The 26,750-nt window shown below is 43.2% G+C and overlaps 2 protein-coding genes across 6 annotated transcripts in view; one reads left to right on the top strand and one right to left on the bottom strand.

Annotated features, from left to right (window-relative positions):
* MELK (maternal embryonic leucine zipper kinase) lies at positions 1–22,511 on the bottom strand. 5 transcript variants are annotated; one of them, XM_035567611.2, is made up of 18 exons: positions 22,449–22,511; positions 21,891–22,003; positions 21,519–21,604; positions 20,948–21,064; positions 20,240–20,383; positions 18,332–18,400; positions 17,097–17,189; positions 16,200–16,298; positions 13,543–13,611; positions 12,873–12,971; positions 11,916–12,002; positions 10,648–10,776; positions 6,476–6,622; positions 5,532–5,757; positions 3,706–3,799; positions 3,084–3,252; positions 1,600–1,703; positions 1–493 (listed from the first exon to the last, which is right to left on the bottom strand). In XM_035567611.2, exons 2-18 carry the CDS (start codon positions 21,952–21,954, stop codon positions 316–318), a joined length of 1,974 nt encoding a protein of 657 aa, XP_035423504.1. In that variant the 5' UTR covers positions 21,955–22,003; positions 22,449–22,511; the 3' UTR covers positions 1–315. The 5 variants fall into 5 exon arrangements, with proteins under 5 accessions (XP_035423504.1, XP_035423502.1, XP_035423506.1 ...); XM_035567609.2 differs by having other exon boundaries at positions 3–493; positions 5,532–5,760; XM_035567613.2 differs by having other exon boundaries at positions 52–493; positions 22,323–22,459.
* Positions 22,512–23,472: 961 nt separating this feature from the next.
* Positions 23,473–26,750, top strand: part of LOC126913659 (maternal embryonic leucine zipper kinase-like) — a 38,711-nt gene continuing 35,433 nt past the window's right edge. Inside the window, exon 1 of the mRNA XM_050716552.1 lies at positions 23,473–23,523. Within this exon, the coding sequence (XP_050572509.1) occupies positions 23,473–23,523 (51 nt within the window). The remainder of the gene's footprint in view (positions 23,524–26,750) is intronic.

Raw genomic sequence — 26,750 nt, 5'->3', positions numbered from 1 at the left:
GTATATGAACACCAATACCTTTTTTAATTGCATATGTGAAAAATAGGGAAGCAGGGTTGGGGGGAGACAGTTTAAACTTTTATTTCAGAAGAGTTACAATTGCAGAACATTTAGCAAAAGTTGACAAATTTCTTATAAAGGGGAAACATGAAGGAAGTATATATACGAAGAGGGATGGTTAAAAACACAAGGGATGACATTCTCAAATACAACTGTGAATGCGATCAATAATTACTTTTCAAAACAGATCCTTTTGGAATGATGATTAAAGCCTCAGTACAAAACTGCTTCTTTCTCAGCACATGCATCAACCAGTCACACTTGGCAGCTAGATAAAATGTCATCCATCAGTCTCTTGTAGACCCAAGCATCACCTTTAAGCCGTTGTCTCCTGATACCAACTACTTCAGGTTTACTGAGTTGACATACTTCTAACTCAAACTTCATAGTTACTTTGCCAAAATCTGACTGTGTTTGGCATTTCAGGGTATAACTGTACAAAACAAAGGAAAATTAAAATCATTTAATTGTTTAATGTTTGTTTCGAAATACAATTTTGAATGAATAACAGCACTTTACAGAAATTACCCCACTGGTATTCACGTTACTGAGAAAACAACCCATAATGAAGTCAACTGAGAGTTTTGATTACATTAGTCCTACAATGTTATCGTTTCACCCAAGTACAAATATATGACAGTAAAGGCCTACCCCAGCTATGGGAACTGCTGCCACAGACCCTGATTCATGGAGTACAGAGCTGGAAGGCACTGGGGTGCTCCTGCATTTTACCTGGAGACACCTCTCCTCTCTGCAGAGACCACTGCTGAGAGGCTGGCTACAGCTCAACTGTTGCTAGTATGAGAAATGGAAAAACTGATTCTGAAGTTTAAATCACCACAATAGAGAGGGGCTCTTCTCTGCAGTTATGTACCTGTCCACATTTTGAGATTGAGCATCAGAGGTTCAGGCATATTCTGACATACTGGACAATTAAATATTCAAGCACTTCAGAAGATACATATTAATGAGCAATGCAAGACATTTATTTCATGCTTTGGAAAACTAGCAAACAGACAATTTTGGATCAAAAATAGGAACTGATACTAGTCTTAGTACTTTAGTCTCATTAGCAAATCCTAAAATTTAAAATAAACTTGCACAAAGTGTGAATTCTCTGCAGCTTTAAAAAAATACACTGATCTCTTGGCCAAATATTTATGTTTTTACTGCCAATAATAAGTGTTGCAAGTATCCACATTACCCTCCCAAATTGTCTAATTTGTGTCATAACCAATCTTTTATATTTAAAATTTCACAAAGAATAGAAAAAACTCTCATCAGCCTCTAAGTGTCACCTCACCATTACTGTTTAATATTTGTCAAAGAGCTCTATGAGACCTCATGTAACATTGCTTTGCGTTGTGTGGGCAATTTTCATCACACACAAACATTTAATGTCCTCTATGCTTTCTGCAAAAGTATCATATTTTACAGAGTGGGGCCGAGAAAGAAAATTTAAATACTTTGCTTTATCAAGGACTAGGGTACTGGCTATTTAGACGTGTATATGCGGAAGTAATCCTTGTTTCCACTTACCCCTTTTTAACATACTCCACTTGCTTCTTTGAAAGGACAGAGATTATTTCATTCAACAGTTGGTCTGGATTCATCAGCTGAGTAGTGGTAACATTATAGTGTGCCTAAAAGTAGTCAGCCCATTAAAAAGAGTCAAGAAAAGTCATCTTTCTCCCCAAACTGAAGATATTATGGAAACTTTTCATACAAAAAGCTTCAGAACATCTAACCATATTGACAAAAATGCTTCAAATCCCTAATATTATGATCATTAAGACACTGTAGTTAACAGCAGAAACACTAAAGGTGAACTTCCGGACAATTAATATCAAAGCATGCACAAACTCTAATCCAGCATAAAATTCGAAGTAGCAGTGATGGGCCAGGGCAGCAAAGAGACTGTTAAAAGTCTTGTATATAACCAGAATTGATTGCTTGACAGGATTACGAAAGATAGACACAAGACTGTGCTTAAAGCACCCTTTAGCTGGGAGATTGTCTATCCTTTATTGCTTAGCCAAGACAGTGCTTCTGGTATGAAGGAACACACACAGTTCCATGAGGCTTTTCTAGCCTTAAGGCATCACAGCATTCAAAGAAACAAGGTTATTTACTACCCATAAGTTTATGATTATAGTTTTGTTTATATCAAGGTTTAATGCTGCATATAACAGACTTGTCCACTAAGTGACTTCTTGAACTTCTCTTTTGAAGAGACTTCTTCTCTTCAAATATAAAATCCCTTTAAGTGATTTATATGGCACTGTTCACTGCATGGAAAGGTCTAGTGTTATGCCAACGCATGTATATTCTAGAAAACTAATACCAAACCTATGAATCAACTGCGGTAGGCACAAGTTATTAATTTAACGTCAAAGTGTTCTGTGCAAAGGAGCTGCTTATTCTAAGGCTGTTTAAAGAACTAGTAGTAATAAACTGTCTTGGATGAAGAGACATCAAAACTTTAAAAGTTAAAAATTATGCTGACAGTGTCAGAAATTCTTTTACGGGCTGCAGTACTTTAGGTTTTAAGCTTAATCTCAGATTCTCCTGAATTCTAAAAACTATCCTGGAATACCTTCCCATGTATATCACTCCTGGACTACAAAAAATGAGCAAGGGATATCATCAAAACTCACTTTACTGCACCAATGGGAAAGCTAGCAATAGCTTTATACAAAAATATGATTAAACATTTTCAGCTGGGGCTCCCCTTTAAACCCATCCTGTTTCCCTCCTATTTGATTATATGGCACACAAAAAGCAATGGTCAAATCCCTTCCTTGATGTGCTGGCGACTTGCCTGAGCCCAGACTAGCACTAACTCCCCTGTTAATAACTGGGGCATTATCACATTAACAGAAACGCAGTAAGAGCAACTGCGATTTTCTGTAGAGTGCAGGCAAGTCAGACCACAGAAGTTTTCACAAGGCCAGTCCTAAAGGTATTGGATGTTTTCAATAACTATCCTCTATTTCCATATCAGATTTCCCCAGCAGCCATACCTTAAGTTTCCTTGGCCCATCTCTAGTGGATCGTTTCTTTTTGCTTGGTGTAAGCATTGTGATCACTTTATCTAGGCCTCTTTCAAGACTTCCAAATATCTTGGCCTTTCTCTTCTTTTGGTTGCTATCCACATGGGCTAGGTTGAGATCTAGTTCCACCGAGTGACACCTGTTAAAGAAAAAAATTTAATTAGTTGTTTTATGTCAGTATTCACAAACTAGCTATATCAGATACATCATTACAATATTACCAGAGCTGACAGAATGAAAAAAAAAAAAAAAAATCAAACGAAGTGTAGTGTATTAAGAGAGTTTCTATTTAAAAGTCACTTGAGCTTTAAACTCAGAGAGGTATACAAAAACCACACTCTAGGGAACTGGAACAAGAAAGAATTTACATTACAGAAAACAGGAATGCATTCTGAAGGTAATTGACTTCTAGTTTTAAAACTTTTTTCTGCCTTCAGTATTTTCTAGTGAATATAGAACAAGGTTTTAGGAAGGTTTTAAACCAGATAGTGGGAATACAGCTTGCTGTTGTAAACAAGGCTTCCTAAGCTGTTCATGGATTAAGGTAGCACTGCTCTAAATCAGAAATGTATACAAATAACTGGACATTTACCTTCTTTCAGGAAGAACCTCAGCTGCTGTCAGTTCATTTGTATTTGCTGGGTTTTTGGGTTTCTTAATTGGAGTGACTGTTGTGAACTGTCTCTCTGAAAGAAAACATCCAAGCCAAACAGGTACGTTTTTGAAACAGAGGATTTTTTCTTAATTCAGGATTTCTCATAATTAGTGATTTATTTTTTAAAACCAGCCCCCTATCTATCTCTGGTCTGCATCTTCAGAGTAATAAAACATATTTTTAATATAACAAGACTATCCCTGCTACACAAAGAAAAACTGAGGCTGAATTCCCCAGATCTCTACAAGTCAAGTCTTTGAGTGACTGTGCAGTTCAGTATTATGAGTTTGGAAGGAAAGAGGATTAGAACTGCTTTCTTGCTCTGCCACTGGTCCTATGATAAATACTGAGGAATTTGCTATGTCAAACAGTTGCATTCCAAACCACGTCATTTCCTTTACATGAAAAGGTGTGAATTATATAGCCATGTTTAATAATACACACTAAATAATAGTCTAAAAAGTTCTACTATCGACACTGGCAGAGTTCTGTGGAACACAGTTTCAAATGTGCAGAAATAAACCATAAGTGAAACTGTCCATATAACAGTTGTTACAATTAAACCCTATCTAAATGCTCAAAGTTTCAGCATTACAGAACTGCATTTGGCCCCAGACAATGATGATCTCAAAATTACCAACTGCTACTTCCACCATTTGCTATCTCTAAGAATTACTACTACCTATCCTGAATGTATGAATGTTCAGTGAAACAAAAAAAAAATTTGTTTAACTCTCAGAAACGTCTAACTAAAATGAGCTAGAACCATATTTCTGCATTTCTCAATCCAGAAGTACCTACTTTAGCCTTTTAAACTTATCATTAAGAGAAGCATCACAAGTTACCACATATAATCTTACGACAAAAATCAAAGTTGTACAAACAACTAGCCAGTAAATACTTCCTTAAATACTTAAGGAAGGACAGTGGTATGTTCAATATCCTTTATAACGTAAGTCATCCTGCAACAACCTAGTGTTTCTGAACAATATCCCCTATTATCTAGAACAGAAAAGTCTCCTGTTGTAAGGAGTCGTTAGTATTGAATGACAGAGTTAACACTTACAATATCAACACCAAAACTTTAGTTTTAATGGCTGAAGGAAACAGTAACAGGTATACAGGACCCGCCAGTTTTTATAAGAACGAACTAGACAAGCTGAGGACAGACATTTTTGGAACTCAGATGAGCTGACATAATGTATGCAGGTTTCTGTGGTCCACCACATAATTGTAAGACTTACACATTGTTAACATAAGTACTTTCACTGCCACTCTGGACAGGTACCGTGAAAATAATGATAAGCTACCACGAGAAATCCAGTAGTTAGATTTCTTTTAAAAGCTAAAAGCAATAAAACCAGATGACTAAAAGCATAACTTTGTTTTCACTCAAGGTAATAGCAAACAAAAAACAAAGAATGAAGAAATCTTCTAAACCTTCATGGGAAAGCGGAAACACATGCTAGTTTTAGGAATACAACACTTGATTCCCAGTCAAAGTGCATTTAAAGGCACATTCATATGAAACTGTAAGAAGTAATGACTTCTGTAATTAACATAGGAGTACCACACCCTGACATATGGTTAAACCTCTTGCAGCACCTTTTCTGATGTACACGCTGGTGAATGTATACGGTGACAAAACAAAAAGTCTTCCAGAAACAGATGTTTTGGATACAAAAATATTGTGTTCATATTTTAATTTACAATATTCCTAAGCAACACGTGTTCTTGGTTTTCATTTGTTACACACAACATACCTTTGAAGGCAGGTCCTTGAATGGATATGCCTTGTACTTGCTTCTCAATCTGACTCTTTCCGAAGGGAGTCTTTGGAGCAGGAAGCACAAAGGGTATCTCATTTTTTAACGCTGACTCTGTATCAACATTCTCTTTGCTTGCATGATTCTTTGATGCCACTTTTCTTGTCACTGGAGTTGACAGTGTGAATTCTGTATTATCCAGTTGAGCATCACGACTTGAATGCTGCTAGAGATGTAACAAAAAAAAGCATCCTTGACTGTATTCTGATCACATTCAGGAAAGTTACTGACAAGGAAATTCTAAAATCTAAGCAGGTCAGACAATGGTTACAGAAGTATCATACACTACTCGTCTATTGAGCAAAATAGTTAAAAACTCTTCAGTACCTCTGATTCCCTCCTACAATGACTTGATTTCTTACAGATTGAGTCATTTGACTTTTATCTGCTCATCTAAATTCTCCAGCTTCCACATTTAAGATTATTCCTCACCAGCTAATCTAAAAACAGCTATGAATTTGCATTTGGTTTAAGTGTATAATTTGCATTGCTTCACCATGGATTTTCTTGCCAATACTGAACTTCTTCCTGTACCTTCAAAGACCTGTCCAGCTCTAGCCTAGATCCAAAATCTCATTAGCTGTGCCTTATTTTCCAATGTGTTTTAAAATTCTGTTTGACTCATTTGCTTATTCCTTTACAGGTTGTTTTTAAGCAAACTAAAGGTCAAAGTTAAGGTTCTCATCAAATTAATCATGTTAAATATTAATCATTTAAAATATTTAGCTGAACGTACTTCTTTACTCAGTCTGTAACTTTTTTTGGCCATGGAACACTAAATGTTGAAATATTTAATAAGTATTATGTACAATGAGAAAAAGATTTCTGCATTAAGAATTGTATTTTTTTTTTTAAGGAACTAACACTAGTTCTTCAAACACCTGGTTTGTTCTGTGACTATTTAGAATAAACCCTTCCAGTGGAGACTCTTCAAACAGTGAAGCTGCATCAGAAAATTCCATGGATCCGAATGCATACGGCATTTCACTGGAGTCTGGTGTATCTTCACATGTCGTAGTTTTTTCAGACTGAAAAGAAAGATTGAGACAAAAGAAAGTTGAGATTTCATTGCAGTATTAAAAGCGAGATTTCATCAGAAGAAAAATCAGTAACATCTAAAACTGCCTTTTTTTTTTTTTTAAAGTTCCTAACAGCTAATGGAAATTCCCATGCCAGCAGCCTACATTTTATGATATGATCTTAATATTGCCATTGTGGATTTGTCAAATGATTTGTCAATTATATCAAGAGCAGATAGGAAATTATCCTCAAAGCACGTCATCTTTCACAACCTGTGTCAAGAAGAGTAGCAACTCACAGAAATACCTGCCTTTGATTTCAAGACTTGGATCATGAGCTCTTTTCATCAAAAGCCAAATAATAATCTGGAAAGAACCCCAGAGAAGAAGGCAGCGAAGGTTGAAAGGGGGCCAGATAACAGTAAACACATCACATCCAAAACATGTGATTGCAGAATCCACAGTACCACTTGAACCAGCATTCAGAAGACTTCACTTATGTGCAAGCCTAGACAAAGTATGATTTACTAAATCATACAATTCACAACTTCAGTCAAGATTTCTCACCTTCATGCCCCACGCCACATTCAATAACGATATCACAGTATCCTTAGTTTCTAGTTTTTGATTTCGGGAACCGCTTTCCCAAGGACTTGTTTCATACCACTTTGCTGAAATCACATGCGGCTAGTTTAAATTATCAATCCTGAGCTAGAATGGATGTATTTTTAGCAAAACTATGTTCTGCTGGCAGAAAAACATCTCTCAGCCTATGTTCACAGATATTGCAATGATCAGACGTCTCATTACTACTGAAAGTAGTAGTACTAGTGGTACTAGATCTGCTGTTATAACTTACTAAAAGGCCCTTACCAGAGGGCTGCTAGCTACAGCCAAGAATCCAACAACCCTGTATTATAGCTGACATCATGTTCCATTACAATATGAAAGCCTGAAGAGGATATCTTGACTACTGTGTTCTAGAAGAAATATATTGCATGGTGATTTTTTTGGAATATCTTTCTACATCTAACAGTTTGAAATAAGGCAGTATTATGCATAGACTTGTGTCATCACAGAATGGATAGGGTTGGCAGGGACCTCTGGAAATCTTATGGTCCCATACCCCTGCTTAAGAAGGAACACCCAGAGCAGGGTGCTTGGGTCCACGTCCAGGCAGCTTTTGAATATCTCCAGAAGGGGAGGTTCCATAAGATCTCTGGACAGCCTGTGCCAGTGCTCCGTCATCTACATAGTAAAGAAGTGTTTCCTATCTTTAGACAGAATCTCTTGTGTTCCAGTTTGTGCCCATTGCCTCTTCTTTGTCCTGACGCTGGGCACCACTGAAAAGAGCCTGGGTCTCCCTTCACTGCTTCCTCCCCTCAGGTACTTACACACATTGATAAGACAACCTCCCTCCCACACACCCCTGAGCCTCCTCTGCTCCAGGCTGAACAGCCCCCCCAGGTAATTGGTTATGTGAAAGGTTCTGTTTGCTTGGTTGTTTACATGAGACCAGATCTAAATAGACGTATTTGCTGGTTGGGTATTTCAGCAGATGCAGTTGACACTCACTTGCATTATCTACATGCGGGCAAGTAAAGTTTGTCCTGAGCACTGTAGGGCTACTGGGTTGTTAGTATTACGTGGACATGATTTTCACAATCACTTAAGACATAATACATATGCTAAATAGCCAGATCAAAGTAGCCTGAGATACCATTCCACAAATATAGATGAAGTAACTTCATCAACTTGGTTGCTGAACCAAGAAGCTCAACCTTATAATGGTCTGAGTGCCAAAAATAACCCACTTTGATCACAGAAATCACATCATACATAGTCAGCAACACCTATGATACATAGTCTGTTATGCAGCACTACTAATCTTAGAATTCTCATCTGTATTACAGAGCAGCTGGATGAATGAACTGAAATAATTTACATGCAAGCGAATTAGATGCATAATAATGTATTTACTGAGAGAGCTTGTCTTTACAGGGAATAGCATGTTTGGTTAGGTAGCTAACAATTTTACACAGAAGTTCAGAGGTCAAGGAAGGAACGGCTTACACAAAGTCTGAAATTTTACTGAATGCTTTTGAGTTTGTAAAGCATAATTATCGCTGACATCACAGATAGCTGCATACTACATATGATATTGCAAGCAATTTAGCAACTTCAGACAAATTCTGAAACACCTTATGTGCACTTTTCTGCCAAAGCACAGGAACAAAAATTAAGAACTAGCTACACAAAAAAAGCACTTCAGAATCCAATTCTTCAGAAAAACAACAACAACAACAACGTTTCCTTTACTCAAAATAACCTGACTCCTCTCAGAGATTCTGTTCAAAAAGGAAGCAGATGAGGAAGAGCAGGTCTCTGCCCTTTAACCATCCACTCATGTAGTATCCATGTCATTTCAAAAGTAGGCTGCCCAGATGATATGCCAGGATGTTTCAGAAGACCTTCCTTACTAAGCCAAACACAACTGACAAGGTACAACAATATTTAGAGACAAACATGGAAAAGTAAAAAGGTAGGCATCACAAAAGACAATCTGGAACACTCACACAGGCCAAACAATGGGCTATTTTGGTTCCAGGAGCTGCCAAAGGGAGATTCTCTGCGGTACTCCCAACACACCATGTACTCCCCACTGATTGTTCCAGTACCGCTACTTTGTAGTAGCAGCCCAGCTGGCTAAAACAAACAATGAGGAGACTGAACTGTTTAGAACAGAACAGTTCAGTCAGAAGGGAGCTTCAAAGATCATCAGTTCCAACTGCCTGACCACTTCAGGGCTAAGCAAAAGTTAAAGCATATTAACAAGGTCATTCTTCAAATGCCTCGTGAATACTGACAGGCACAGAGCATCGACCACCTCTTTATGAAGCCTGTTCCAGTCTTTGACCACCCTCTTGGCAAAGAAACTTTTCCTGGCATCTAGTCTGAACCTTCCATGGTACTGCTCCCACACATCCTTCCATTAGTTCCCAGTGGTCAGAGGTGAACACCTCCCTGTGTGCTTCCCCTTCTCGGGAAACTGCAGAGAGCAATGCGGTCACCCCTCAGTCTACTTTTCTACAAACTACACAGCCCAAGTATCCTCAGCCTCTCCTCACTGCACATGCCTTTCAGCCCTTTCACCAGCTTTGTTGCCCTCTTCTGGATGCTCTCCAGTGCCTCAACATCCTTTTTATGCTGTGCAGCCCAGAACTGCACGCACTATTCCCGGTGAGGCCGCACCAGCTCAGTACAGCGGGACACTCACCCCTTTGGGCGGGCTGGCTGTGCTGTGTCTCATGTACCCCAACACAGGTTTGCCCCCTTGGCTGCCAGGGCTCGCCACTGGCTCACGTTGAGCCTGCTGCCACCAGCATCCCCAGGTCCCTTCCTGCTGGACTGCTCCCCAGCCACTCGTCCCCCTGTCTGTGCCCGACCTCGGCACTGCTCCATCCCAGCGCAGCACCCAGCATTTCCCTTTGCTGAACTTGATGCCAGTGCTGATTGCCCAGTGCTCCTGTCCATCCTGATCCCTCTGCAAGACCTCTTCTCCCTCCAGGGAGTCAGAAGCACCTCCCAGCTGAGTATCATCAGCAAACTCCCCGAGAATGCAGTCCATGCCTGCATCCAGGTCATGGATAGAAATGTTGAGCAGGATTGGCCCTAGAATGGAGCACTGGGGAACACCATTGACTGTCTACCAGCCAGATGTAGGCCCAGTTCACTACAACACTCTGGGCTCTGCCATTGAGCCTGTTCATCACCCAGAGTAGTGTGCACCTGTTCATCGCATAGTTGGACAATTTGTCCAGAAGGATGCCATAAGGACAGAATCAAAGTCCTTGCTAAAATCCTGAAAGACAACAACATCTGCCACCTTCCCTTCATCCACCATGCAGGTGAGCTGGCTGCATACATGCTCTCTTACTGATGATTAGGGCATCAATCTGTTTTCCCAGGCAGAACTTTGGTAACACGGAAACATTTTTAATCAGTATGTTGTCCTGTTGAACTCTGAAACTTACCTCTGGGCCTGCTGATTGAGCTGTGCTGGCATGCTGTGGTAGCAACGGAACCCGTAAGCGAACGCGCTTGCCACGAGCCTTCTTGGATTGAAGCAAGAGATATGTTGCTGACAATTGGTCGTAATTCCACTAGAAAACAAAGGTATTTGGATGTCTTTGGAAAAGTTGTAAGTAGGAAGTAAGCTCAGCCTTCTGACAATTTCTGCATTTCTGATTTTTTTTTCCACCTGACGTGCAACCCCTTAAGTTTGATCATGTTCAGAAAGTTTCAGACTTGAGCTGATTCACACAATATGTTTGAAATAAAGACGATGCTTCTTCATGCTTGAAACTTACTGTATAGTACAAATATCAAGAATGAAAACTAAGGCTAAGACAAGAATCTTTCTACAGAAGTGAATGGCAAAGCCCCTGTTTGGTTAGTATTTCAACCAGACTCCCATTTTTTTGCGTCATGTTCCAGCCTAACCCCAAGCAACATCAATTTTTGGTGTGATTTTCAGCAACTTGACTACAATAAGTACCACAGGTATAATTCTTGACAGGCTCGCAGCATAGTATTACTAGTTTGAATTAGTTATAATGCATTAGAAGTCCTCCAGTAAAGGACTGTGTAAATGCCACAAACTTAATTGTGAGAACTGTTTTCCCTTATTCAAAATATTCAAATTCAAGGGACAATTTTTAGAATCAGGTTAAAGCCAGAGTCCACCTCACGTTGTAAGTCTCTACTACCAGCTTAGAATGTCACTCCTAACATATTGGTACAATTCCTCTACAGGTAGTCAGCTCAGCTTTTGTCATTTATATTCCAATGGGACAGGAACAGATTCACTTCTATAAAAGTTTGTGAAAAGCAATTCCCCCACACTTATTTTATAGCCTGGTGGAGTGATGCACTGATAATTTTCTCTTCCCTATTGGAACATTTCAAAGCAAGGAGTTAAGCCAGTGCATGACATCCGTTGTTCACCCAGACATTTTTAGGTTGAGTCTATTTTGCCTTTCAGCAATTCATAAGGATATTAGCACGGTAGAAAATAACAATAAGGCTTAGGAAACACAATGAAAGGAGGAATAAGAAAAGGCAAATTTGAGCTTCAGAACTGTAGTGATAAATCCTGAAGGTCTGTGGGGATTCCATAGGTCGGAAAAGCACAGCAAAACTCATGCCTGAGAATAAGGGACCATGAGGCTGTTAACACGCTAAAGTTACTCACTGTATTAGTGTGCTTAATTACAACAAATTAACAACATGTATTTCTTACCTCTGATATTAATTCCGATATACTCTCCCTGCTCTGGTTGTGAAACACGGAAAGCTCTGTCACACAGTCTTCATCAAGGTGTCCCTGCTGCAAGAACATGGACTACATTAAAGCATGAAGCTTTCAGGTTATCTCACTGAGTCACATCTGACCATGACACTGTTGTGATATGCAGCAGGCTGAGTCCATAATTATCCATGATTTCAAATTTTGTACTTTATTTAGCATCACAGCTAAATACTGCCGTGAGTAAACAAAGTCACACAACTTCAGCGTCTCGGCCCTCCTTGGTGAGAGTTTCTGAACTCACATACGAAAGCCTGTCTGCAGATGAGATTTTTCACTTGAGTGGAAGCTACACTTTTATCTCTTTTTAAATACGCAAAGCTATATCAGGCATGCACGTCTTTGCCAGAGCCACTTAAAACTGACAGTGCATGTGCAGCAAGCTGTTCTTTACCTAGAGAAACAGTGGCACCCAGTGGCCAGCAGGAGGCATTGGCTGCAAATGAGCATCAGCTGCTCCTCAGCACTTAATGACAGCTGGAATTTCCCCCAAGCGCCCACGCTTCCCTCAACTCACACACAAAGAGTTGAGGAGGGACAGAGAGGAGAAACACGCTTTTGAAGAGGTTAGCTTGTTGGCCAAATGAGCAATTCTCAGTGAGAACTAGAATTAAGATAAGCATGTCCAAGAAAAACAAGAATACTTGCTTTTTACCCCCTAAACAAAGTACTGACCAAGCAGCCTGGAGAATCAACTGGTTGCTCATATACAGAAATTCTGCACATTTTGATGAGGAGCTAGCTGTTTTGCTAATTAAGCATCAGCTACAGAATACAAAGACAACGCATCTTGAAATGCCTCCTCAAAAGAAATTGCAAACAATCAGTACCATTGTGACAGCAAATAAGATTACATGAAATGCCGAGGAACCTCCTGGCAAGTGTACTTACTGGGTATTTACTTTGCCACTGGACAGCATCTGAATAACCTTGCATGAGCCACGGGTGACTTAACAGATGCTTAACTGTGATCCGCTTCTTTGGGTCCACCTAGTGGGCAGGAAGAATCAAGTTGTTACGGAAATCTTTGAGAAAAGAAGAAACAACTTATCTTTTATTCAGACCTTCTGGTTGTTAGAACCGATAGAATAGAAACCAACAGTGTTTCAGAACCCCATCAAAAGGAAGGTTAAATGTCTGAGCTGTGAAGAGCAGTTATGGAACCTGTGGTTACAGTACACGTTCCAGGAACATTCTGCATTGACTAGACTGCCTAGATGTGGCCTGAGGGCATATTTAATATGTTCAGCTTCATTTATAATACATCTCATTTATAAACACTTCTTAATTGTGCTGTATCAATAGAACTCCCAAATACAAGGTGCCTCAAGACTTAATTTAATTATTTACGTTTTAATTATTTCTATATCCAAGAAGTATTATTACAGTCTTATGTGAGAATTTTCTGAAGAAGACAAGGATAACCTTTCCTTCAAGGATTCAGACATGTAAGAGTTAATCTTCAAACACCAAATATTTTCTAAGTACTTCGTTGATGTAGTATTCCGACCTAATGAAATAGCATTTTATAGACCTATCAGAATAGAAGCAGCACCTTTACCTGTAGCATTTGGTTAAGCAGCAGCGTACTGCTAGGAGAGAGCCACTTGGGAATAGTATATTTTCCTCTCTGCAGAAAAAAAAATAAAGAGGGTGTAGAATGAACCTTGAATAGTTAGGTCAAATGGAATTATTAAATTACTTAGGTGATAGTGACATCTCTTTTCAGCCAAAAAGGAAGAACAGTCACATGCAAAAAAACGTTTGTGAGTTGAGATAAGGACATGAAGATGGCTCACCAGATACCGTTATAAGTAAAACAGACACGGTGTAATGAAGATCAATGTAATGTATTGACAATTGGTAACAAACTAGAGCAGTGAGAACTAAAAGCGTCCTCCCTCTGAGCAATGCAAGGGAACAGGGAATGGGGTTGTTGTCAGTCCATAATGCTTTGTCTCTGCTGCTCCCTACACCTCCCTCTCTGCCCCTGCTCCACGTGGGGTCCCTCCCACGGGATGCCGTCCTTCCTGAATGCATCATACGGGGGCTGCCCACAGGCAGCAGCTCTTCAGCAACTGCTCCAATATAGGCCTGTACCACGGGGTCCATCCGTCAGGACCACACTACTGCAGCAGATACTTCCACCAGACCTCCTGTTCCATCTTCACAAACATGGTTAGTGATATCATTAGAAACAGACGGTGGGCAATTTCACAATGCAGCTTTACTGGGAAAGTAAGGCAAGTTGAGCAACACACAAGAAGCCTCATTATCCACTTTGCTTTTAATATATTACTACAGATCAGGAGAGAAGGTAAAACAGAAGTAGCATCTCCTTGACTGAGGACAGGGCTGGAAGGCAAATACCTCGCAGGAGCTACCAGAGGCATAAGATCACTCCAGAAATATTTTCTTCTTACAGGAGTTATAGCAGATACTTGGTTGACTTAACGTATTCCCAAACGAAGAGATGTGGAGCATTCCAGGGAAAGAAACACTGTGTGCAAGCACTGTGATCCTGCTTCCAGTCATAGGACCATAGAATCATTTGGGTTGGGAAAGACCTCTAAGATCATCTGGTCCATCCTTTAACCTCGCACTGCCAAGCCCACCATTAAACCCTGTCACCAAGCACCTCATCTACACGGTTTTTGAATGCCTCCGGGATGGTGACTCAACCACTTCCCTGGGCTGCCTGTTCCAATACCTCTCAAGTCTTTCAGTGAGGAAACTTTTCCTAATAGCCAACCCAAACCTCCCCCAGCACAACTTGAGGCCATTTCCTCGTCTTACCACTTGGTGCTTGGGGACACCAATCCCCACCTCGCTAGAGCCTCCTTTAAGGTAACTGTAGAGCTTAGATTCAAGCAGCAGCCTTCCAACAGCTTTGAGCTGAGATTACAGTACATTTCAGCATCTGTAACGCTTGAAATTCAATTCCACAAGCATGCCTAAGTGTCTCCATTTCAAGCAATTTTCAGCTCGCAGCCACACAGAATTAAAACAAATTCTGAGCAGAAATAGCAAGCCTGCATCTTAACACCTGTGAGATTTCCCTCTTCCACTGCACTCAGACTGAGTTTTAAAACTTGCTCGTCTCTGTTCACCTCAACAAGTCCCACTGGCCAATGTTCCACCACTCCAAAGAATGCAGCTCCTGGCTCCTGCGCGTGTTAGGCAGTGAGGCCTCAACTCTGCAGAAATCATCCTTGTAGGCTCCAAAATCTCCTGTCCCTCCTACCAGGACAGTCCTTGAATCCTCTTCAGGACGCTCCTCTACTTTTCAGACATACCAAGCTCTTGGTCAGGGAAGGAGAAGCAGGTAGAGGAAGCCAAAGACCTCAGCCAACACAGCTGTTCCGCACTCCGCTGGCTTACTGGAGGCTTTGTGCACGGAAATTTGCTGGCAGCCTGCAAGTGGATGGTGGAGTTGTCTACAGGATGCCAAACAGCAGCTGTTTAGCTGCACTGGGAGGAATTTACAGGGAAACAGAACCAACGACTCCATGCTGTTACTTACTACCTATTCAGCCTTTTCTGTTGGAGGCAATTTATGGGGTCTTGCATTTCCTCCTCATTCTGGACAGAGAGGTGCTGACAGACAGCACACTGAATGTAACCCAGAGGTGTCTTCTGGCACAAAAGATGCCCAACACTACCACGGGCTGAATTAGGAAGCAGCACCACCAGACCAGGGGGCTGAGCCCTCTGTTCAGCTCTCGCTGGACAACATCTACAACACTGCGTCTAGGTTTTGGCCCCCTGCAGGAAAGACATCAAATGGAAGAAAGCTCTTTGCATGCTCATTCTGGACGAGGAAATCGCAATAGTGGAGGCAGAATCCTGCCTTTCCTAGAGAGGAGAATAGCTGGCATTCAAGAACACTCAATGTTGGAAAATCCAATGGCAGATTTACAGTTCTGTCACAGCATACGGAGAAGCCAGATGAAATCCCACCCAAAAATCCAGCCCATTGGCAAGAAAATTCTTCTCCTGAAACTCCACTTGCTATCATGAACCAGTTGCACCAGGCTAGAGTACCCTGAAGGCCAATGGAACAAATCCACAAAATACTGCTAGGAAGAGCAGCAAAAATGGACAAAATGCAGCACAAAGGCCTTTTCGCCTTAGGCAAAGCTCAGCAGGTTCTGTCACCAGAAAAGCAAACCTCTTGTAACACTCAGCCATGGCCCTCCTAGCACAATCAATACCTACCATTATCCTCCTGTAGACTGCCATGACGTTGTCATCATCAAAAGGGAGAAAGCCACACAGCAGAGCATACAGCAGTACACCCATGCTCCAAATATCTGCCTAAAAAATAAAAGTGAGTAGATGTTCACAAAGCAGATGTATCTAAAAGGGCTTCATGACAGACCATGTTGTCCGCCCTTGGCAAAGTCCACATACACTTCATGAAAAGTAGGCTCGTCTTGTTGAAAAACAAACAAACAAAAAAGCAAGAATCAGAGGCCAACAACAGCGGTGAAAAGCTATGAGAACAAACAAAAGACTGACTCCATCCTAATAGCAAAGCAATTCAAGCAGCATGAAGGGATTCCCATTAGAACATTTTGGACAGATTAAATGCAAATGCAAATTGCAAGTAGTCCCAGAGTTCCAGGTATGAAATCAAAGCTGAGAAACCTCTTCACATTTTCTGCTCTCAATTTTTACAACATTGTGCAACAAAAAGGGACCGAGTCTTCACGCACAACTTGCAAGCTAAAGAAGAGCCTGACAAATCATTTAAGACTCCGAGACTGCACAAAAGTTTGTGACAAGCGAGGAGTAATTGACAGAGTACATTGCTCCTTCAAAGAGTTTGTAGTAGAAGAACATTACTGTTTTGTAGGGCACTAAAAGATGGAGCAACTGGTGTAGGTAGGTAAGAATTAGCCAGATACAAACTAGCCAGCTACCTGACCCGTGGCCAATGGCACTGTTTGAGTCTGCGACTGCTAAGGCTAGTTGAGGCAGCTGTGGGAAGTACCAAAGTAATGCCGTCCAGGGGCATTCAGGAGGGAAACCAAGCGAGCGTACCCCAACTTCACTGCCTTTCCAGACAGGGCACCAGAGGGAAAAAAACTCCACTAAAACTCTGCTACATACCTCTGATCCAATATATGCTTTGCCCTGAATTAGCTCTGGTGCTGCATAAGCTGGGCTTCCACAGCAGGTGTTCAGATGGTAATCAAGACCTCCCTAGAATAACACAGAAATCAGAATAATCACACTGAAGCCTTGGCTTTAACACTGTTTATGTCATCTAGTAATGACACAGTAGAAGCCTCAGAGGCTCCCTCTTCATCTGCTATGCATCTATGTTCACCTTTTATTTTGCTTTGTTGTAATATATGGATACACTAAGCAAACAGTCTAAGACCACAAACATCCTATACACATTCTGATCCCAAACTGCTCCTTTATCTATGTTCCTTGGCAAGATGCATTCTTTTCCTTAGCTCCTCATCTATTAATGTGAATTCCCTGTGCAAATGTGCAGATAAAAGATACAAACTGTGAAGAAGTGATCTAAGAGCTACTGGGCATGAGGCTAGCTGGTTATTTATGACAATACTTAATGCAATAACTTTTCAAAGAACCACTGATAAAATACTTCCTTATCAAAACCATGTTATTATTTCACACGCACTGTCTTCTACACAGATCACAATAAGATGACGTTATTCCACTGAGTTGATGCCCTGTTGGGTCTCGATTACCAGCATGATGCTCTAACTTGCTCTACTGAGTCAAGTAAAACAATCTGAGGGTGAATAACTCTCTTGGAATCCCTAAAACTGTCTTCCCATTACATTGATCTTCACCAGCACCTGCCTTGCATGTTAAAATAGCAAACAGAAAAGGCTCCTAAAAACGTTTTTTAGGATCAAGAAACAATTCAGTACAAACACATAAAACCAGAGGATCTGCATGTGTCACCTGTATAAACTAGTTGGTTCTGTCCACAACCTCCATCTCCACAAAAATCTTTTGAAGAAAGACATACACAGTTGAAAAATGCATGAGGGAAAAGTGCATGCCAACCTAGTATTACGGGCCCTTGTATGAGACAGAAGGTGCCGTACGTGCCAGATGATCTCTGCCTTAGGTTACAAAAATACCAAGTCTACATGGAGAAAACTATTTAACAGGCTGCTCAGAACCACAGCTGTTAATTGTTCTCTTGCGCAGTTCAGTCCCTTCCACGGAAGCAGTAATTGTATACCAACCACATCAATGGCTTTACTTTAGGGTGTTTGGGCAAGTCACTGCATTGCATTCTGTGGTCAAACATGCATTTCTTGGGTGCACATCGTATTGGATCGAGCAGATGCTCTTACCTTTGGCTTTGCACAGAGTCCAAAGTCTATCAGCTTCAAATTATGTTCCTCATCAATCAGCAGGTTTTCCTGGTGAAAGAGAAGGCAGCAAATAATGCTTTTCAGCTGAGCATCCGAGGAACCACCTTTTCTTTCATTAGTTCTTGCTGCTGTCAGCAGTTAGAGGCTGCAAAAAGCTCTCCTCTACAGACCAGCACTGGCTGTCAGCAAGCTCACCCCATAGTCCGGTACCGCAGGTGGCAAAGACTAGTTTGTATCTGCTGAACAGGGCACAAAAAAGGCACAAAAGATGCCCAACACTACCACGGGCTGAATTAGGAAGCAGCACCACCAGACCAGGGGGCTGAGCCCTCTGTTCAGCTCTTGTTGGACATCTGCAACGCTGCATCTAGGTTTTGGCCCCCTGCAGGAAAGACATCAAATGGAAGAAAGCTCCGTGCATGGCCTCCAGTCTGCTCAGGGGCTGGGGCCCTTGCTCAGTGAGGAGGGGCTGAGGGAAAGATGTTTGGTCAGTCTGCAGAGGAACCTCACGGCAGCCTTTTCACACCTACAAGGAGGGCAGCAAGACAGAGCCAAGCTCTTCTCAGCAGGGCACGGTGGGATGATGACAGACAGCAGGCATGCATTCACTCAGGGGTTGGTCAGGGACTCAACAGACTGCCCAGAAAAAGCGTGCAGCCTCGTCCATGGCAGGGCTTGAAGATGGCACTGGATAAAGCCATCAGACACTGAGTCCTGCTTTGAGCAGGAGGTTCAAGCAGAAATCTCTGCAGTCGCTTCCAACCCAAGTTATCATATCCTCCTCTGGATTCACCAGCTCATCAGCTAGAAGCCAATTCCTTGCAAAAGGCACAAACAACGCTTTCTGGTTTTGGGGAAAAGGCTCTTTGGAGACAAAGATCTCATCAGCTGTCTGGGAAATTGCTTGAGCTCCAAGGGTTTGCTTTTCTTGGAGATATCAGCATCTCTAACAATGCAAAGTTCTAACCCATTTGTGGAGAAACACTCAAATCTTCCAACCAATGCTTGATCTGCAATGACAGAAAAGCCATAGGATGGGGCCAATAGCATGCATCTTATTCTGCACCCTCTCTATATGTATCCTCCATTTAAGCTATCAGACTCTGTTCTTTGAGGTACAAAACCGCAACAGTTTGCACAACATATTGACACCATCAAGGCTCTCTCCAGGTGCCTACTGGAACAAAGAGCATAATAGAAATGCCTAACCAACATCCAAATTAGTTCCATGTCTCTGCTCCACTCCCATTCAGAGCATGATCACAGAATGGTTTGGGTTGGAAGAGACCTTAAAGATCCTCTCATTCCACTCCCTGCCACAGGCAGGGACACCTCCCCCTAGACGTGGCTGCTCAAAGCCCCATCCAGCCTAGCCTTAATCCACAGCTTCTCTGGGCAACCTCTTGAATGCGTCACACTCCTCAGAATAAAGAATTTCTTCCTTATATCTAATCTAAATCTACACTCTTAGTTTAAAACCACTACTCCTTGTCCTATTCCTACATCCCCAACCTTCTTGTAGGCCCCCTTTAGGTATTGGGAAGTTGTTATAAGGTCTCCCCGGAGCCTTCTCTTCTCCAGGCTGAACAACCCCAACTCCCTCAGCCTGACTTCGTAGGAGAGGTGCTCCAGCCCTTCATCATATCTGTGGCCTCCTCTGGACTTGTTCTAATACTTCCGTGTCCTTCTTGTGCTGGAGGCCTCAGAGCTGAACGCAGTACTCTCGGTACTGATGTTCTACTTCTATTTCAGAGGAAAATCCTTCTTCAGGGTCAGCCACATCCATTTCAGCTGAGGCACATAGTTTCAAGCAGAAACAATACATTTCCAGAAGATGTCAGATCATTTGTTATTATTTACAAAAATGTGACTACTATTCAGGCTTACTGGTTTGAGGTCCCTGTGGGCATATCCCTGACTGTGAACATAAGCAATTGCTGAAACAATCTGCCGAAAAAATACACGAGCTTCCTCTTCTGAAAGACGGTCCTTAGAAATAATGTAATCAAACAGCTCTCCTCCAGGACAATACTGCAATAAGAAAGGTAAAGCTCAAATGAGACTATGTTTAGAACATATCCAGGAAATCTAAGTAGCAACGAGAGCACAAAAAGCACCGGACAGCAGCTATAGGATGCTCTACCATTCCCTTTGTTTTATCAGTACCCAAAAGTTTGGCATGGGTCACCACTGCAGCAAACCACACAAGCCAAGAAGTCTGATTCTTGCCTCAAATTTTGTATCCAACACATTACACTCCTGTCATGAGTGGTGCAAACCACCCAGTAGATGACAATCACTTACGAGTTCTGGTGTCTCACAGACCTTGCTGGTGCTATTTTAAAATAATTGAAATGCAAGGTAGGAATTAAACTTATTTCACTGATTGGGAACACCAAAGAGTGGCTTTTACGAGAAGACAGAATATGTCTTTTCAGCTTAATGTTTAAAGTAATGAATCTTGAACAAACTCATCAATTAGATAACCTCTTAAGAAATGCTTCATTTCAGCTTTTCTGTTATATTACTGTATATTGCTAAAGCAGACAGATCATGTACTGTAACCTCAAGCATGGCAGAAATACTGTTTCTTACCTCTAAGACCATGAATATTTTCTTGGATGTCTCTATAACGTGATACAACCGGCAAATATGTTGGTGACTCAAATTCTTCATGGCATCAATTTCTGTTTTAACACGAGGCAAGTCATCCTAAGAGACCATGAAAGTAAGGTATGAAATTGGTGACTACTTTGACATTACTTTGACACAACAGTAAGCAGCAGACTATTGTGGAAGTCAAAATTTCACAGCATGTTTATGACAGTATACGATTCAACATCAACTCATCTACAGCTCTTCCATTCCCCCCATATAATTCTGATCAGCAAAACCCGAAAATGTAAAATATCTAGTATTTTCACCAGCATTTTGTTTGAATTATTGTAATAATTTTCAACTTCTTCCATTTTACAGTGAGTGAATATTGCCCACTTCACAAGAAGGCACAAGGTTTCTGTCACTGTTAAAATTCCTTCAACTCTACAGCATCCTTTAAAAGGCAGCAGGACTAGTAGGTAGCATTTTTATATACCACACCCCTTTGCTCTTGAGAACTGTACAAGAATCAGATGATGCTATCAAATGTAAAATGTTTTTGACTTACCCCTAGAGCAAGTTTGTCCATGATTTTTATTGCAACTTTTTCACCAGTAAGAAGATGTTGTCCAAGTTTTACCTTTGCAAACCCACCTAAAATTGAAAATACAGACATTTAAAGCTCAGTGTGATGATGTGCTATCATCCTTTTAGTCTCAGTTGTACAGCAGAGTACGTAGCATAATTGTGTACAACGTCTTCATTAGAGGAAGAGGTGATTAAAGTTATTGGCTGCCAACTAGCTTCAGAATTCTGTTCCAAAAAAACACGAGCTTGAAAGCTGACATACTTTGTAATAACAGTTAATCTATACTCAGATAAATACTAGAGTGGTCAGACAGAAAACAGGCACGTGTTTTTGTTCAGAGATTATTCCTACCCGTTCCAATTGTTTCGTGTAACTCGTAGTACTTGAGAATTTCCTCATAGGTGCTGACAGACATGGTGAGACCAGCAAGGGAGGTGCACTCCTTGTGCACTTCTTCCAAGCACCTGCAATGAGAAAGCGTAACCTGCGTTTGTACTGTCCTACTCTAAGCACGTTCCGAGAGGCGAAGGGGGCACTTGCAGCAGCACCAGCGTGGCGTCTTGCATGTGTCCACCCGCAGCTGCCCAGCAGTAACACCGACGGCATCACTGGGCGGCTGGGGCTGGAGGGGGGGGGGGCCCTCCGCAGATCTCCCACTCCGACCCTCCGCGGAGCAGGGCCACGCAGAGCACCTCGCGCAGGACGGCGCCCTAGCGGGCTCTGAGCATCCCCAGAGAAGCAGGCAGCACCTCCCGCTGGCCAGCCCGTCCCCAGCGCTGCCACCTCACAGCACAGAAGTGCCCCCTCGCACTGAGACGCAGCCTCCCGTCCCGCCGCCGGGCACAACTGGAGAGAGACCGGCGCCCGCCGCCAGCCCCCCCGCAGGGCACCAGCGCCGCCCGCCCTCACCGCTCCGCCGCGGCTCCCGGCGCGGCCGTTGCCGTTCGAACCTCCCGCACCGCCCGCCCGCATCCGGCCGCCGCCAACCCGGGGCCAATCGCTGCCGCCGCGCGGTGCCCGACGGGAGGGAGGTTGCGGCCGCGGGGTGGCCATGTTGGAAGGGTCGGCGCTCTGCGCCGGGGGGGGGGGGGTGTTTGTGGGCTCTTTGTGGGGTGTTTGTGGGGGACTGTGTCCTCCTCTGGGACGTGCTCAGTAGAGTGCCCTGGGACAGGCCCTGCAGGACGGACAAAGCTCTGATACGCAGGGATCACCTCCTCCACGCTCAGGAGCGATGCGTCCCAGCACAGAGGAAGTCAGGCAAAAAAACGCCAGGAGGCCTCCATGGAGGAACGAGGAGCTCCTGGCCAAACTCAAGCAGAAAAAGGAGGCCTACAGAAGGTGGAAGCAAGGACAGGTAGCCTGGGAGGGATACAGACACACTGTGCGAGCAGCCAGGGATAAGGTGGGGAAAGCCAAAGCACTCACAAAATTAAATCTGGAAAGGGACATCAAGGGCAAGAAAGGCTCCTCTAGTACATCAGTGGCAAAAGGAAGACAAGGGAAAAGTGGTGCCTCTGCTGAAGGAAAGAGGAGACCTGGTTACCCATGATGTGGAGAAAGTTGAGGTACTTACAGACTATTTTTACCTCAGTCTTCACTGGCAAGAGCTCCAGCCCCACAGCCCGAGTCGCAGAAGGCAAAGGCAGGGAGTGGGAGAATGAAAAACCACCCCCTGTAGGAGAAGATCAGGTTCGAGACCAGCTAAGGAACACGAACGTGCATGAGTCCAGGGGACCTGAGGAGATGCATCTGCGGGTCCTGAGGGAATGGGCAGACATACTTGCCAAGGCACTGTCCGTCATATTTGAGAAATCATGGCAGTCCAGTGAAGTTCCCACTGACTGGAAGAGGGGAAACATAACCCCCATTTTTAAAAAGGGAAAAAGGAAGACCCAGGGAACTGCAGGCCTCAGCTCTGTGCCCAGTACAGATCATGGTGCGGATCCTCCTGGAAACTATTCTAAGGCACATGGAAAATAAAGAGGTGAGTGGTGAACAGCCAGCATGGCTTCACTAAAGGTTTGCCTTGACTGACAAACCTGGTGGCCTTCGACAGTGGGGTTACAGCATTGGTGCGTAGGGGAAGAGCAACTGACACCATCTACCTGGACTTGTGCAAAGCATTTGGCACTGTCCTGCACAATATCCTTGTCTCTAAGTTCGAGAGACACGGATTTGATGGATGGACCACTCGGTGGGTAAGGAATTGGCTGGATGTCCACACTCACGGAGTTGTGGTCAATGGCTCAATGTCTAGGGGGAGGCCAGTGAGGAGTGGTGTTCCTGAGGGGTCACTGTAGGGACCGGTGCTGTTTAACATCTTTGTCGCTGACATGAACAGTGGGATTGAGTGCACCCTCAGCAAGCTTGCAGACACCAAGCTGTGTGGTGCTGTCAACATGCTGAAGGGAAGGGATGCCATCCAGGAGAACGTTGAAAAGCCGGGGAGGTGGGCTTGTGTGAGTCTCATGAGGTTCAACAAGGCCAAATGTAAGGCCCTGCATCTGAATGAGAGCAATCCCAAGCACAAAAACAGGCTGGGCAGAGAATGGATTGAGAGCAGCCCTGAGCAGAGGGTTCTGGGGGTGGTGGTTGATGAGAAGCTCGACATGAGCTGGCAATGTGTGCTTGCAGCTCAGAAAGCCACTCGTACCCTGGGCTGCACCGACAGCATGGTGGCCAGCAGGGAGAGGGAGGGGATTGTTCCCCTCTGCTCCGCTCTCGTGAGACCCCCACCTGGAGCCCTGTGTTCAGCTCTGGGGCCTCCAACACATGAAGGACACAGAAGTATCAGAATGAGTCCCGAGGAGACTGTGGGGATGATCAAAGAACTGGAGAACCTCTCCTATGGCTGAAGGAGTTGGGGTTGTTCAGCCTGGAGAAGAGAAGGCTCTGGGGAGACCTTAGAGTGGACTTCCAGTGCCTCAAGGGGGCTACAGGAAGGCTGGGGAGGGACTCTACGTCGGGGGGAGTAGGGATAGGCCAATGGTTAAGGGCTTGAAACTAAAAGTGGGTAGATTAGGTGATCTAGAAAGAAGAACTTCTCTACTCTGAGGCACCAGCACAGGCTGCCCCGAGGAGCTGGGGCTGCCCCATCCCTGGCAGTGCCCAAGGCCAGGCTGGATGGGGCTGGGGGCAGCCTGGGCTGCTGGGAGGTGTCCCTGCCCATGGAAGGGGGGTTGGAAGTGGGTGATCTATAAGGTCTCTTCCAACCCAAACCGTTCTATGATTTCTTAAGAACAATCTTCCCTGTACGATCTTTCTCATGCCAAATAATCTTAGACATTTATTTCTCCTTTGGACAAAAGACATGTGATTTCCTTAGCTGCCACTGATGAGTCCAGAGAAGAGCAATCTTTGAGACTGTTCCCCAAGAAAACACAACAAAAAACAAAACAAGCAGAGCAGAACATGATGGGATGGTTTTGTCGAGACAGGAGAGAGAGCCATGCAGAGCAAAAGAGGCTGATCATATTTGCAAAGGGTATTTAACTCCCAACAAGCTAAAGTTAACTCCAGTGACAGCTGAAAACATTAAGCATCTTCCAGGATGATGGTGTCTATCCACAGGTAAAATCATGCTTTCTGGGGAGCACACTCCAGAGAGTATCATTAGAAAGGGAGATAAAAAAGGTTACCAAAATAAAATAAACACTTGTTTCATCCTGAAAATGTTTACTAAACACTATTAGATTAAACTATTAAACTATTAAACTATTTAGATAATGTTTACTAAACCCTCTTCTCTGAAAGAGACCATTATGGATTGCCCATTTTTCTAAGCTGTTTCCCATCTCCCCATCTTCTTTTTCTTCTGTCTTTTGTTGTCTGTGATGTATTTGAACTGGACTCTGTATGAAGGTTTACTTAAACAAACTATAGACAAAGACATTTCAACCACAAGAATGTGTTTCCACTTAGATTCCTACCTGATCCAGTTGCTTTGGTTTTGTATTTTGCCCCTTGAATCTTTCTATTTAGTAACACGTCCACCTAAGACTGATATTAGTGTTCTTTCTAGATGAAGATATCCCAAAGAATTTTGCATTTTTTTCACCTCTTTAGGTTTTGTTTTGTTTTGTTTTCTACAACAGCAAGAGGTTTCTCTGTATTTTTTTTATATAACTGCCATGAAGTCCTGTTGCGAAGCAGGAAACAAAATCAATATAGAAGGCAAGCCATACCAGCTCACCTTTGAATTGCTGTACACTTTTCACTTTTCTCTTTTCATTTAACAGTTTTCTTCAGTTAATTTCTGATATGACCTTGTGACTAGTCTTTTGTATTTCAACATACTTCTAGATCGCAGGTCACCTCAACAGGAGAGGCACTTGGCTCTCCAGAAAACTTGTGAGGAAGCAGGCTGGTTTGTTCAAACAGGGCAAATTCCTCTCTGGCCTTTCTTGTTTCTGACTAAAACACTTAACTTGGGCTTGGATTAGGTCAATGAAGAATAAATGTAAATCTAACCATTCTTGGAGTGAAATCAAAATGCCCACGTGTTGCTTTGACCAACTTAGCCAAAGCAGCACCAGGCTGCGGATAGGCGAGGCTTGTGCCTGCCCTCTGCTCCTCCTCAGGGCAGCCTTCAGATGCCTGTGCTATCTAACCGTATTGCCGAGCGACATTAAGCCACACAGACTGCTTCTGGATGCTTTCAAAGGCTACCTGTCTAATAGGTCAAATGCTGATTTATAGTCAGATGAATAGCTGGAAAGGTACTGCAGTGTGAGTTACTAGAACAGCACTCGCAGCTGGAAAAGAGTTTTAGAACATTCTTTGAGCTGAGGTTCTGCTATGATAAAGCAATGGCATTTCAAAGCACATTAATCACCCGTGACCAAAGGGACAGTGGGGGCCAGCAGGGCACGGGGACGGCACCAGGAAAAGGGAGGGAAGGCAGCAGCACGCACGGGGCTGTGCCAGCTCTGGTTTGAATCACACCGAGACTTTTTCTGCTGTATATTCAATCTATTTTATTGTTCTTTATTACACCACCCGCAGGAGCCCTGCTAGAGGTGCCGGGGGGGCGGCCTCTTGCAGGGCTGGGGAGAGTCTTGGGCACTGCCCGCGCGGGTGCGCTTCCTGGGGCGCCGGGACCCCCGAGTCGAGCGGTGAGGAGTGGAGGGGCTGCGCCTGCAGGCCCGGGCAGAGGGACCTGCTGCTGCCTCCTGCCCCAGCTCTTCACGGGGCTCTTCCTGCTCCCTGGGG

Source organism: Cygnus atratus, chromosome Z (genome assembly GCF_013377495.2).
Source record: "Cygnus atratus isolate AKBS03 ecotype Queensland, Australia chromosome Z, CAtr_DNAZoo_HiC_assembly, whole genome shotgun sequence".
NCBI classification, from domain to species: domain Eukaryota; kingdom Metazoa; phylum Chordata; class Aves; order Anseriformes; family Anatidae; genus Cygnus; species Cygnus atratus.
The sequence above is the reverse complement of the archived record's forward strand: the minus strand, read 5'-3'. Positions and strand labels throughout refer to the sequence as shown.